Raw genomic sequence first — 15,000 nt, forward strand, 5'->3', positions numbered from 1 at the left:
ACACAGGAACCTACACACCGCACCACACAATACCACACCACACCACAGCAACACCACACCACACCACACCACAGCAACACAACACCACACCACACCACACCACACCACACCACACCACACCACACCACAGCAACACAACACAACACCACACCACACCACACCACACAAACACACCACACCACACCACACCACACCACCACACCACACCACACCACACCACACCACACCACACCACAGCAACACAACACAACACAACACAACACCACACCAACACACCACACCACACCACACCACACCACACCACACCACAGCAACACAACACAACACAACACCACACCACACCACACCACCCACACCACACCACACCACACCACCCACACCACACCACCCACACCACACCACACCACACCACACCACACCACAGCAACACAACACAACACCACACCACACCACACCACACCACACCACACCACACCACAGCAACACAACACAACACAACACCACACCACACCACACCACACCACACCAACACACCACACCACACCACACCACACCACACCACACCACAGCAACACAACACAACACCACACCACACCACACCACACCACACCACACCACACCAACACACCACACCACACCACACCACACCACACCACAGCAACACAACACAACACCACACCACACCACACCAACACACCACACCAACACACCACACCACACCACACCACACCACACCGCGCCACACCACACCACACCACACCACACCACACCACACCACACCGCGCCACACCACACCACACCAACACACCACACCACACCACACCACACCTCACCACACCACACCACACCAACACACCACACCAACACACCACACCACACCACACCACACCACACCGCGCCACACCACACCACACCACACCACACCACACCAACACACCACACCACACCACACCACACCACACCGCGCCACACCACACCACACCAACACACCACACCACACCACACCAACACACCACACCACACCACACCACACCAACACACCACACCACACCACACCACACCGCGCCACACCACACCACACCACACCACACCAACACACCACACCACACCACACCACACCGCGCCACACCACACCACACCACACCACACCAACACACCACACCACACCACACCACACCACCACACCACACCACACCACACCACACCACACACCACACCACACACACACCACACCACACCACACCACACCACACCACACCACACCACACCACACCACACCACACCACACCACACCACACCACACCTCACCACACCACACCACACCAACACATCACACCACACCACACCACACCACACCACACCACACCACACCAACACACCACACCAACACATCACACCACACCACACCACACCTCACCACACCACACCACACCAACACATCACACCACACCACACCACACCACACCACACCACACCTCACCACACCACACCACACCAACACACCACACCACACCACACCACACCACACCTCACCACACCACACCACACCACACCAACACACCACACCACACCACACCACACCACACCACACCAACACACCACACCACACCACACCACACCACACCACACCACACCACACCAACACACCACACCACACCACACCACACCACACCACACCACACCAACACACCACACCACACCACACCACACCACACCACACCACACCACACCACACCACACCACACCAACACACCAACACACCACACCACACCACACTACACCAACACATCACAACACACCACACCACACCACACCACACCACACCACACCACACCAACACATCACACCACACCACACCACACCTCACCACACCACACCACACCAACACATCACACCACACCACACCACACCAACACACCACACCTCACCACACCACACCACACCACATCTCACCACACCACACCACACTATCCCCCTCCCACCCCATGCACAGACTGACCTGACCACTCAGCACCCGGGGCGTTTCAGATGGTCACCATCAAGATATTGACACCAGCCCCAGGCTATCGCGTCGTGTTCTTCAAGGGCGTGCTCAGTCTCTACGACAGCACTCTCGAGTCACAGACAGAGGCAGTCAAAACTCTCAACACCTCTACCCTCACCAAGACGGAGAAGTTTACCGGTAGGTGGCAGCTGTGGCCTAGTGGTAGTAGCAGTAGTAGTAGTAGTAGTAGTGGTAGTAATAGGCTAGTTGTAGGCTAGCGGAGGCCTAAGAGAGAGAGAGAGAGAGAGAGAGAGAGAGAGATGCTGTTGTTGTGTGTGTGTTTATGTTTTTGTTTGTTGCTGCTTTGGTTTTCTTTTTCTTTTCTTTATTTGGGGGTGGGGGTGATGGAGAAGGGGGGGTATTAGTTCCACTCCACACAGACTACGTACATTAAAAAAGAAAAAGATTATCGGAAACATTTGACAGAAGACAAAACGAAGGAGCACACACATAACGAGTATCTATATCTATACCTATCTATCTATCTGAATAGAAGATAGATAGATACATAGATAGATAGATATATAGATAGAGGTGTGTGTGTGTGTGTGTGTGTGTGTGTGTGTGTGTGTGTGTGTGTGTGTGTGTGTGTTCATATATCGATAATAAACTTTTTTTTTAAAAAGATGTTCAGCATAACATACACATAACATGCATATAAACATACACTTTCATCATGATGTACATTTCACATTCTTTTTGTTTTTTCTTCCATGATTGGCTTAGATTTGTTTTTGACATGAGTATGGTTTGTTCATAGTTATGGTTTGTTCATAGTTATGGTTTGGTTTTAATTTTCTCCACTTTCAGTTATTTCCGTACAGTAACGCGAATTCAACCGAATTTAAGTTAACAAAAGTAATATATATTTTTCTGTTTCAAATCTGTAATTTACTAAGTGCATTGAACTGGGGTATTTCTTCTCTCAATTTCGCATCAATGTATATAGAACTTTGCAAGAAGCAAAATGAAATCTAATATCTTATCAGATTAAAGATTATCTGATAAGTATCGTTTCCTACAATTTACAATTGTCTAATTTAGGGAGAAAGATGGAATGTCTTTGCATTTAGTATCAATGGCATGTTCCATCGGCTCCCGAAAGATGGTCGAATGCATACGTCTTCAAAAGATGTGTTCAATGGTATCCGTGTCGTTGTGGCGAAAAGAACGTTGCTGTCAGGTTAGAGACTCTCACATGTGACAGAGCAACATGTGTGGTTAATGTTTTGTGACTTGAAACTATTTCAGTGTAATTTCCTGAATATCTTTTAACCATTTCAAAAGCCTTTGTCCAGTTTATTTCTGTATTTAGTCTGTCATTCATTTTTGTTGTTTTTCATCATTATGCACAAGAATATCATAGTGCAAGCTTGATCTTTTCTTCACTAAGTATAGCAGGTAATGTTCTGGAATGATTCGATATCTATTGTTTTGGTTTCGAAATGCATATCTAATGTTTCTAACGAAGGTCCTTTCAGTGATTGCTACAGAACTTAGAAAATTAGTTCGTATGTTATTTCTATCAAAGAAATCAGTGTATTCCAAGTGACATCCATCTTCCTCGCAAAAGTCTGCAGTGTAAAAAACATGTTCGTGTATCCATTCGTGTGTTTTTAAATATCAAATTTGTCATTAAAAAGAAATGGTTCTACCAACGTTTCCTTTGATCTTTTGGGTTTGTCAAAGAAATAATTATACGCTTGAAATGTGTTTTCCCAAAAGAGGCTGTTTTCATACACACTGAGCACACTGTTTGGTCCAAATGTGTGTGTGTGTGTGTGTGTGTGTGTGTGTGTGTGTGTGTGTGTGTGTGCGTGCGCGCGCTTGCGTGCGTGCGTGCGTGCGTGTATTTGTGCATGCGTGCGTGTGTGTGTTTGTGTGTGTGTGTGAAAGTGTGTGTGTGCATGCATGCGTGTGTATGCGCGCGCGCGTATGTGTGTGCATGTGTGTGTGTATGTATGCGCGCGTGCATATGTGTGTATGTTTGCGTGCGTGCGTGCGTGTTGCTGGTGCAGAGCTTGTGGACGTGAACCTGATCGCGGACAGTGTGTACATCGTGATGACCACCTTCGGGCTGAAGCTCCGGGTTGACACGGACGCCATGCTCTTCGTCACACTGGAAGACACGCACACCCTGGGGGAACTGGCCGGCATGTGTGGAAACTACGACGGCGACTACTCAGGTGTGTGTCAGTGTGTGTGTGTGTGTGTGTGTGTGTCTGCGTGCGTGCGTGGGGAAGGGGTGGAGAGGTGGGGCTAGGGGGGAGGGGCCGTGAAGGGGTGTGGGGAAAGAGTATAGATGTATAGATTCGAGGAGCGGTTTCTTCTTCTTCTTCTTCTTAGTCGTCGTCGTCGTCGTCGTTGTCGTCGTTTCTTCTTCCGACATTAGGGAGGGGGCAGGGAGTGAGCAGGGAGAGGCGCTGTGACCGCCGTTGAACTTGTGATCCTCAGTGGTCAGGGTTCGATCCCCCGATTGCCTTCCTGTCTGCTATAGTGTCCTTCCTTCCTGTTTGCTATAGTGTCCCGTCCTTCCTGTCTGCTATAGTGTCCTTCCTGTCTGCTATAGTGTCCTTCCTGTCTGCTATAGTGTCCTTCCTTCCTGTCTGCTATAGTGTCCCGTCCTTCCTGTCTGCTATAGTGTCCTGTCCTTCCTGTCTGCTGTTGTGTCCCGTCCTTCCTGTCTGCTATAGTGTCCTGTCCTTCCTGTCTGCTGTTGTGTCCTGTCCTTCCTGTCTGCTATAGTGTCCTTCCTGTCTGCTATAGTGTCCCGTCCTTCCTGTCTGCTATAGTGTCCTTCCTGTCTGCTATAGTGTCCTTCCTGTCTGATATAGTGTCCCGTCCTTCCTGTCTGCTATAGTGTCCTGTCCTTCCTGTCTGCTATAGTGTCCTTCCTGTCTGCTATAGTGTCCTTCCTGTCTGCTATAGTGTCCTTCCTGTCCTTCCTGTCTGCTATAGTGTCCTTCCTGTCTGCTAAAGTGTCCCGTCCTTCCTGTCTGCTATAGTGTCCTGTCCTTCCTGTCTGCTATAGTGTCCTTCCTGTCTGCTATAGTGTCCCGTCCTTCCTGTCTGCTATAGTGTCCTTCCTGTCTGCTATAGTGTCCTGTCCTTCCTGTCTGCTGTTGTGTCCTGTCCTTCCTGTCTGCTATAGTGTCCTTCCTGTCTGCTATAGTGTCCCGTCCTTCCTGTCTGCTATAGTGTCCTTCCTGTCTGATATAGTGTCCCGTCCTTCCTGTCTGCTATAGTGTCCTTCCTGTCTGCTATTGTGTCCTTCCTGTCTGCTATAGTGTTCTATTGTGTCCTTCCTGTCTGCTATAGTGTCCTTCCTGTCTGCTATAGTGTCCTATAGTGTCCTTCCTGTCTGCTATAATCTGAAGCTGAATCTGAAACCGATGTGTATTGTGGACATGGAAGAACATTCCAGAAGAACTTCTGGAAGAACTTCTGGAAGAAGAAGAAGAAGAAGAAGAAGAAGAAGAAGAAGAAGAAGAAGAAGAAGAATGTGGATATACAGAGTAAAGATTAATCAGAACAGTGTAATCAACAGTATGTAAATATCAGTATATTACATCAATTAACAAACAGAAATCAGTGCAACATTACAACAATAATTATAATGCAGGTCACATCACAGAAACACTGCTACTTGACTGTGTATAAGGCATTCAAAAATTTCGAATAAAACTGACTCCAGATTATTTCTTTTGTTGTTGTTGTTGTGAAATCCCTCACGGCCTGACTATGCGCGTCGGGGTTACGCTGCTGGTTAGCCATCTACCCAGCAGTTGTGGCGTAGCGTATATGGATTTGTCCGAACGAAGTGACGCCTCGTTGAGTGAGTGATGGGACGGAAGTGAAGTGTTGTCAGGACAGATCTCTGTGCATAACGGCGCTGTGTGCTGTGTGCTGGGTGCTGTGTTCACAGATGAGGTCCAGTACAGTATGAACAAAAACGAGGCCAAAAAGCTGGGGCAGTCCTTCACAACGAAACCCGTGAGATTTGGTGTGGTGTGGTGTGGTGTGATGTGGTGTGATGTGATGTGATGTGGTGTGGTGTGGTGTGGTGTGGTGTGGTGTGTGTGGTGTGTGTGGTGTGATGTGGTGTGGTGTGATGTGGTGTGGTGTGGTGTGATGTGGTGTGGTGTGTGATGTGATGTGGTGTGGTGTGGTGTGATGTGATGTGATGTGGTGTGGTGTGATGTGGTGTGGTGTGTGATGTGGTGTGGTGTGGTGTGATGTGATGTGGTGTGGTGTGGTGTGTGTGTGGTGTGATGTGGTGTGGTGTGATGTGGTGTGTGTGTGGTGTGGTGTGGTGTGATGTGGTGTGGTGTGGTGTGTGTGTGGTGTGGTGTGATGTGTGGTGTGGTGTGGTGTGATGTGGTGTGGTGTGGTGTGGTGTGGTGGTGGTGTGTGTGTGTGTGTGTGTGTGCGTGCGTGTAAATGTGTATGTGTGTTTTTGTGAGTGTTTGTGTGTGTTTGTGTGTGTGTATGTGTGTGTGTGTGTGTGTGTGTGTGTGTGGTGTCTTATGAACCTTAAGGTTTCATGACGTCTGAAATGTATTCTGTTTTGTTCTATTCTGTTCTGTTCTGTTCTGTTCTATTCTGTTCTGTTCTATTCTGTTCTGTTCTATTCTGTTCTGTTCTGTTCTATTCTGATCTGTTCTATTCTGATCTGTTCTGTTCTATTCTGTTCTGTTCTGTTCTATTCTGATCTGTTCTATTCTATTCTGTTCTGTTCTGTTCTATTCTGTTCTGTTATATTCTGTTCTGTTCTATTCTGTTCTGTTCTGTTCTATTCTGTTCTGTTCTGTTCTGTTCTATTCTATTCTGTTCTGTTCTGTTCTGTTCTGTTCTATTCTGATCTGTTCTATTCTGATCTGTTCTGTTCTATTCTGTTCTGTTCTATTCTGATCTGTTCTGTTCTATTCTGTTCTGTTCTATTCACACACGCGCAGTGCGGCACCATCCTGCCTGACTGCATCACCGAGGAAGAAACCGCCGCAGCTCGTCACGCCTGCCGCGTCATCGAGTCCAGAACCTTTGAGAAATGTCACACTGAGGTAAGATAAGAGTCCAGAACCTTTGAGAAATGTCACACTGAGGTAAGATAAGAGTCCAGAACCTTTGAGAAATGTCACACTGAGGTACGTGACCAGTCCAGAACCTTTGAGAAATGTCACACTGAGGTACGTGACCAGTCCAGAACCTTTGAGAAATGTCACACTGAGGTACGTGACCAGTCCAGAACCTTTGAGAAATGTCACACTGAGGTACGTGACCAGTCCAGAACCTTTGAGAAATGTCACACTGAGGTACGTGACCAGTCCAGAACCTTTGAGAAATGTCACACTGAGGTACGTGACCAGTCCAGAACCCTTGAGAAATGTCACACTGAGGTACGTGACCAGTCCAGAACCCTTGAGAAATGTCACACTGAGGTACGTGACCAGTCCAGAATCTTTGAGAAATGTCACACTGAGGTACGTGACCAGTCCAGAACCTTTGAGAAATGTCACACTGAGGTACGTGACCAGTCCAGAACCTTTGAGAAATGTCACACTGAGGTAAGATAAGAGTCCAGAACCTTTGAGAAATGTCACACTGAGGTAAGTGACCAGTCCAGAACCTTTGAGAAATGTCACACTGAGGTACGTGAACAGTCCAGAACCTTTGAGAAATGTCACACTGAGGTACGTGACCAGTCCAGAATCTTTGAGAAATGCAACATGGCTCTAAAACCCCGAGTCAACGCAGAATGGCTGCAAGAGGGGCACACACATAACGAATATTTATATCTATATCTATCTATCTATCTGAACAGAAGATAGATAGATAGATAGATAGATAGATAGACAGATAGATAGATAGATACATAGACAGGTGTGTGTGTGTGTGTGTGTGTGTGTGTGTGTGTGTGTGTGTGTGTGTGTGTGTTTCATATATTAATTGTATTTATTAAATAAAGGTATCTTTAAATCAGTCATTGTACCCCCTGGCACCACATCCCTATGCCGTTACCAAGACGACAGCTCTGAACAATGTGACGTCACGGCGCCAGCCAATAGGTTCAGTTCCACACTATTCCCTTCTCTCCACCAGAAAGAAATCAAGTGGCCACCCATTTTAACGGTGTTTTGGTTTTCCTGAGGATTTTCATCGCTCTCACACTATTCCCAACCTCGTTTATACTTTCATTTACTGTTCTATTCGTTCGTTTAATCAACTTTTTATTCATTATCTACTGATTTATTTACATATTTATCCCTTTATCCATTTATATATCTGTTTATCTAATTTTGTAAAGTTGTTTTATGACAGAAACGTTCTACCAGTTTGCCTGCACCCCTCCCCCCCTCCCCCCTCCCCCTCCACTTTCATAATCATTGCTATCTTCGGTTCTCTGTATATTCCATGTATTTTAGAAACTCATGTTTCATTACAAGAAAAAACACACGATTCTATTCTATTCTATTATGTTCCATTTCATTCTGTTCCTCATGTCGACAAAACAGATAACAATGAAAATGATAATCATCATCTTCATCATCATCATCAAGTGAAATCTGTCAGTCCGTTTCTGGGGAGTTGAATCAATTTCGCCAAACGACTCACTGACAAGTAATGATTTTGCGTACTTGATACTGCTAATATCAAGAAGAAAAAGAAGGTGGAGAAGATGAAGAACAATATTAGAGGTGTATATATAGCACTCAATCTTTTCCACAGACAAATAACACCAGTCATTCTTCTTCTTCTTCTGCGTTCACTCGTATACACACGAGTGGGCTTTCACGTGTATGACCGTTTTTACCCCGCCATGTAGGCAGCCATACTCCGTTTTCGGGGGTGTGCATGCTGGGTATGTTCCTGTTTCCATAACCCACCGAACGCTGACATGGATTACAGGATCTTTAACGTGCGTATTTGATCTTCTGCTTGCATATACACACGAAGGGGGTTCAGGCACTAACAGGTCTGCACATATGTTGACCTGGGAGATCGTAAAAATCTCCACCCTTTACCCACCAGGCGCCGTCACCGTGATTCGAACCCGGGACCCTCAGATTGACAGCCCAACGCTTTAACCACTCGGCTATTGCGCCCGTCACACCAGTCATTCAACCGCATGAAGAACTCTGATACATGGCAACGAAAGCCAAATCTTAAAAATAAATAAATACATACATAAAACAAAATAATGAAATAAAAATAAAGAAGAAAAGAGAGAAATGTGAACAGAAAGTCAAAGAAAATGCAGACCAGAAAGAGGGAGGTGAAAGCTCTTTTGGAGAGAGAGAGAGAGAGAGAGAGAGAGAGAGAGAGAGAGAGAGAGAGAGAGAGAGAATGAATAAATGAATGAATGAATGAATGAATCTTTATTTTCCAATGGTGAAGACATTAGCACTTCGGCCGACTTACACATCTGCCGTTGATCTAAGAGATACACAAACACATAGGCATATACATGTTGCTATACTGTAATACATGTATGATGTACAAGTATAGCACAGCGTCAAACTGAGAGACACAACATCGCTCACATCTGTACGAAACGGAAGCGAGTAACACACACACACACACACACACTCACACACACACACTAACACACACACACCAAGGGAAAAACAACAACAAAACCCTAGCATGAATGCTACACATGAATGCTTCAAGTGAAATTAACACAGAAAAGTAATGATAAAATTTAAAACACAGATGTAAGAGACATTAAAAAAATAGCAAATAAAGCGATGGAAAATAGGGATATGGACAGATGGACACATTGTGAGAAAGACACACACACACACACACACACACACACACACACACACACAGATAAAGATATGTCAGTGCGAGAGAAAAAAAAAGAGTTGGGTGAGGATGGTTCTCATTTTGTAATACATGTAAGTATACAGAATCGTAGACATAACCAGACTCGAGTTTGATTTCGTTAGTTTATGTCCACTGTAAGGAGAGAGAGAGAGAGAGAGAGAGAGAGAGAGAGAGAGAGAGAGAGAAGGTGGGGGGTTCAATCCTGTAGACTGCCACGTAAGCCGTTCTCAAACGGCGGATAGCCACTGCCACGAAAGACCGGGTTGAGTCGAGGCTTCAAAGAGAAAGAGTGCCGAGCTTTGACGAGGGAGTTGATGTGCAGGCGGACACGGACGAAGAATACTACATGGACTACTGCATGCGTTCGTACTGCGCCTCCAACAGGGTCGGGCCGGAAAATGCCGAGAAAGCGCTGTGCAACGCCGTGGGTGTATATGCCGCCGACTGCGCCAAATACATTGTGGTCCACTGGAGAACCAACGACTTCTGTGGTGAGTGGTCTGGATGACTGTACAGATGACGACTTGTGTGGTGAGTGGTCTGGATGACTGTACAGATGACGACTTGTGTGGTGAGTGGTTTGGATGACTGTACAGATGACGACTTGTGTGGTGAGTGGTTTGGTATGTCATCATCACCATTGTTGGTGTTATCAATATCATCGTTGTCATCGTCACGACTGTCGGTGTTTTCATTGTCAGGTGTCATCGTCACAACTTGATGGTGTCATCAATGTCATCATTGTCATCATCACAACTTGATATTATCAATGTCATCATTGTCATCATCACAAATTGCTGGTGTCATCAATGTCATCATTATCATCGTCACAAATTGCTGGTGTCATCAATGTCATCATTGCCATCGTCACCATTGCCGTAGTCATGGTAACTTGCCGTCCCGGTGAGACTGGATGATATCCCTTGTGACGACAGGCCGTGAGTGTCCGGCCCAAATGACGTACCGGCAGTGTGGCACCATGTGTCAGAGGGCGTGCGGCAAACATCTGCAGGCCTATCTGCACGACGAGTGCATGGACTGCGTGCCTGGCTGCCACTGCCAGAACGGACTGCTCTACCAGAACGGAACCTGCGTGCCTCCCAACGAGTGTGGCTGTGTCTACAATGGGCGCTTTTACGACCAGGGGGAAACCATGTCCACAAGGGACGGCTGCCAGAGCTGGTCAGTGTCTGGGGATGTGGGCTGGAGGAATGGCTGGGTGTGTGTGTGGGTGGACGTGTGTGTGTGTGTGTGTGTGTGTGTGTGTGTGTGTGTGTGTGTGTGTGTGATTCATCAATGTTACGTCTTTTCTCTGAAATTGATATTAGACTGAAATAAATAAATGAATACATAAATACATGAACTGACTGATTAATTAATTGCGCTTATAGAAAGGGGGAAAGGGGCATACAGCGGAGTTGGAAGATGTGTGGGAGCTGTTATGAACAGGATATAGGTGAAACGGTATTGTGTGTGTGTGTGTGTGTGTGTGTGTGTGTGTGTGTGTGTGTGTGTGTGTGTGTGTGTGTGATCAGCTCCTGTGAGCAGTTCGGTCTGTGGTCGTGTAACGAGACAGCCTGCAGCTCCTCATGCTCCGTCACGGGGCAGGGCTTTCTCAACACCTTTGACGGAGAGAACTTCTTCCTGGGCACTCTCAAGCAGTCCTGTGCCTTCAAACTGATCGAGTCCACGGTAAGTCTGAGGATACCACCCCCACAAACATCCAAGGAAAAACAAACAAACAAGAATTAAACACGAAAAAGAAAGATCGTACCATGTTTTTTTTTGTTTTTTTTTGTTTTGTGTGTGTGTGTGTGTGTGTGTGTGTGTGTGTGTATCGCAGTGTTTTGCATGACACAGGAAACGATTGACGAACGCCATAATACTGTTATCTGTGGGCTGTACCAAGGTAGGCAGCCTGTTGTACAAATGACACAGTGTTTGTAGAGCGGTTAGAGCTTGGTCTGACTGACAGAATAGGCGCTAGATGAGCATCCATGTCATCTTTGCAAAAAAATTTAATGGATATCCTTTAATAACAAACACGTCCAGTATGACTGTCTCGTTACTCGAGGTGAAATTTTTGGACTCTAAAACTAGTAGACGAGATCGCACTGGCCCTCAGTGCTGCAGCCTTGGGGGCGAGTTGGCCTTTGTTCATTCGTATAGTCATTCGTATGAGACGATAAACTGAGGTGCCATATGCAGCACGCACTTGGCGCACTGAAAAACAGCAACAACAAACAACACACACACAAAACACAAACAAAATGGCGACAAAAGTTCTATCCTTCAGCAAAAATTCTGTGAAACAAGTCCACTGTGATAGTTACACAAAATGCAGTATGCAGCACTCAAGGCCTGGCAAAGCGGGCTGGGTCACGGTGCTAGTCAGGCATCTGTATAGCAGATGTGGTGCAATGTATGTTGATATGAATTCTTACCAACGTAGTGTCGCCTTCTTGACAAACCCGAAACTGAAGCTGAAAACAGAAACTCAAACTGAACGTGTGGTTCGTGAAACTTCATGTAAACCTGTGCCTGGAATGTTTTGTTGTGCTTGTTGTGGTTGTTGTTGTTATTGTGGTTGTTGTTGTTATTGTGGTTATTGTGGTGATTGCTGTTGTGGATGGTGTTATTATTATGGTTACTGTGGTTGTTATTGTGGATGGTGTTATTATGGTTACTGTGGTTGTTGTTGTCGTGGTTGTTGTTGTGGTTATTGTGGATAGTGTTATTATGGTTACTGTGGTTGTTGTTGTGGTTGTTGTGGATGGTGTTATTATGGTTACTGTGGTTGTGGTTGTTGTGGATGGTGTTATTATGGTTACTGTGGTTGTTGTGGATGGTGTTATTATTATGGTTACTGTGGTTGTTGTTGTTGTGGATGGTGTTATTATGGTTATTGTGGTTGTTGTTGTTGTGGATGGTGTTATTATGGTTACTGTGGTTGTTGTGGATGGTGTTATTATGGTTACTGTGGTTGTTGTTGTGGATGGTGTTATTATGGTTACTGTGGTTGTTGTTGTTGTGGATGGTGTTATTATGGTTACTGTGGTTGTTGTGGATGGTGTTATTATGGTTACTGTGGTTGTTGTTGTGGATGGTGTTATTATGGTTACTGTGGTTGTTGTTGTTGTGGATGGTGTTATTATGGTTACTGTGGTTGTTGTTGTGGATGGTGTTATTATGGTTACTGTGGTTGTTGTTGTGGATGGTGTTATTATGGTTACTGTGGTTGTTGTGGATGGTGTTATTATGGTTACTGTGGTTGTTGTGGATGGTGTTATTATGGTTACTGTGGTTGTTGTTGTGGATGGTGTTATTATGGTTACTGTGGTTGTTGTTGTGGTTGTTGTGGATGGTGTTATTATGGTTACTGTGGTTGTTGTTGTTGTGGATGGTGTTATTATGGTTACTGTGGTTGTTGTTGTGGATGGTGTTATTATGGTTACTGTGGTTGTTGTTGTTGTGGATGGTGTTATTATGGTTACTGTGGTTGTTGTTGTGGATGGTGTTATTATGGTTACTGTGGTTGTTGTTGTCGTGGTTGTTGTTGTGGTTATTGTGGATAGTGTTATTATGGTTACTGTGGTTGTTGTTGTGGTTGTTGTGGATGGTGTTATTATGGTTACTGTGGTTGTTGTTGTCGTGGTTGTTGTTGTGGTTATTGTGGATAGTGTTATTATGGTTACTGTGGTTGTTGTTGTGGTTGTTGTGGATGGTGTTGTTGTTATGGTTACTGTGGTTGTTGTTGTGGTTGTTGTTGTGGATGGTGTTGTTGTTATGGTTACTGTGGTTGTTGTTGTTATTATGGTTACTGTGGTTGTTGTTTTGTTGTTTGTTTTTCATTGTGTGACGAATTATGTTCTGTTTTGTTGTTGTTGATGCTCAAACTGACCGTGTGGCACGTGCATGACTGCAGGAACGACAGTTCAAGGTGAGCCTGCTGACCAAGCGGTGTCCGAAGGTGGTGGGGCTGAGCCAGTTCGGGGTGTGCATCTCGGGCCTTCAGGTGGAGGAGGAGGGCGGCCACACGTTCCGGGTGGAGACCAGTGACAACGGCACAGTGACCGTGTCGGACAGCACCCTGGGGCAGTCCCTGGCCATGCCCCACCACAGCGGGCCCTTCCTCTTCAAGGACGTCGCCGACAACGTGGTGGTCGTGGACATGGACGACCTCCGGGTGGTCTTCTACCCCAACGGCTTCGTGCACGTGGACGCCGACGTGGGCGAGTATTACAACTCGGTGAGGGCCTGCTTCCTGTCCCCTACCCACCGCTATCCAACTACCCCCTTCCTCCCGACTTTCTTTTTTTTTCGTGTGTGTGTGTGTGTGTGTGTGTGTGTGTGTGTGTGTGTGTGTGTGTAAGCGCGCCGTGATTGTGTGGTGTGTGAGTTAGAGAGTTAGTAACTGAGTGAGTGAGTGAGCTAGTGAGTGAGTGTGTGTGTGTGTGTGTGTGTGTGTGTGTGTGTGTGTGTGTGTGTGTGTGTGTGTGTGTGTGTGTGTGTGTGTGTGTGTGTGTGTGTGGGTGTGTGTGTGTGTGTGTGTGTGTGTGTGTGTGTGAGTGTGTGTGTGTGTGTGTGTGTGTGTGTGTGTGTGTGTGTGAGTGTGTGTGTGTGTGTGTGTGTGTGTGTGTGTGTGTGTGTGTGTGTGTGAGCGCCGTGATTGTGTGTATGTGAGTTAGAGAGTTAGTAACTGAGTGAGTCAGTGAATTAGTAACTGTGTGGGTCTATGTGTGTGTGGGTGTGTGCGTGTCTGTATTTGTTTGTTCATAATCATTATCTTTAGTAGTAGTAGTAGTAGTAGTAGTAGTAGTAGTAGTAGTAGTCGGTTAATTATCTACGTATTTATTTATTCATTTATTTATTTATCTATCTATTCGTCTTTTTTTTTAAGCATCTACCTTCCCCCTCAATGCCTGAATGAGGACGTTAGAGTACGTTTCTGGTCAAGCATCTGCTTAGCCGATGTAGAGTAGCGCATATGGATTTGTTCGAACACAGTGGCGCCTCTTTGAGCAAATGAACTGAACTGACTTGATCTCTGTGTGCGTGTGCGTGTGTGTGTGTGTGTGTGTGTGTGTGTGTGTGTGTGTGTGTGTGTGTGTGTGTGTGTGTGTGTG

At 46.0% G+C, this 15,000-nt stretch overlaps 1 protein-coding gene across 1 annotated transcript in view; it reads left to right on the forward strand.

Annotated features, from left to right (window-relative positions):
- The window catches only part of LOC143276723 (SCO-spondin-like), a 63,420-nt gene that overhangs the window by 20,893 nt on the left and 27,527 nt on the right, over positions 1–15,000 (forward strand). Inside the window, exons 7-14 of the mRNA XM_076581388.1 lie at positions 2,029–2,182; positions 4,063–4,230; positions 5,970–6,037; positions 7,000–7,104; positions 10,197–10,365; positions 10,810–11,056; positions 11,410–11,566; positions 13,800–14,123. Coding sequence (XP_076437503.1) covers positions 2,029–2,182; positions 4,063–4,230; positions 5,970–6,037; positions 7,000–7,104; positions 10,197–10,365; positions 10,810–11,056; positions 11,410–11,566; positions 13,800–14,123 — 1,392 coding nt within the window. The remainder of the gene's footprint in view (positions 1–2,028; positions 2,183–4,062; positions 4,231–5,969; positions 6,038–6,999; positions 7,105–10,196; positions 10,366–10,809; positions 11,057–11,409; positions 11,567–13,799; positions 14,124–15,000) is intronic.

Source organism: Babylonia areolata, chromosome 2 (assembly GCF_041734735.1).
Source record: "Babylonia areolata isolate BAREFJ2019XMU chromosome 2, ASM4173473v1, whole genome shotgun sequence".
Taxonomy (NCBI): domain Eukaryota; kingdom Metazoa; phylum Mollusca; class Gastropoda; order Neogastropoda; family Buccinidae; genus Babylonia; species Babylonia areolata.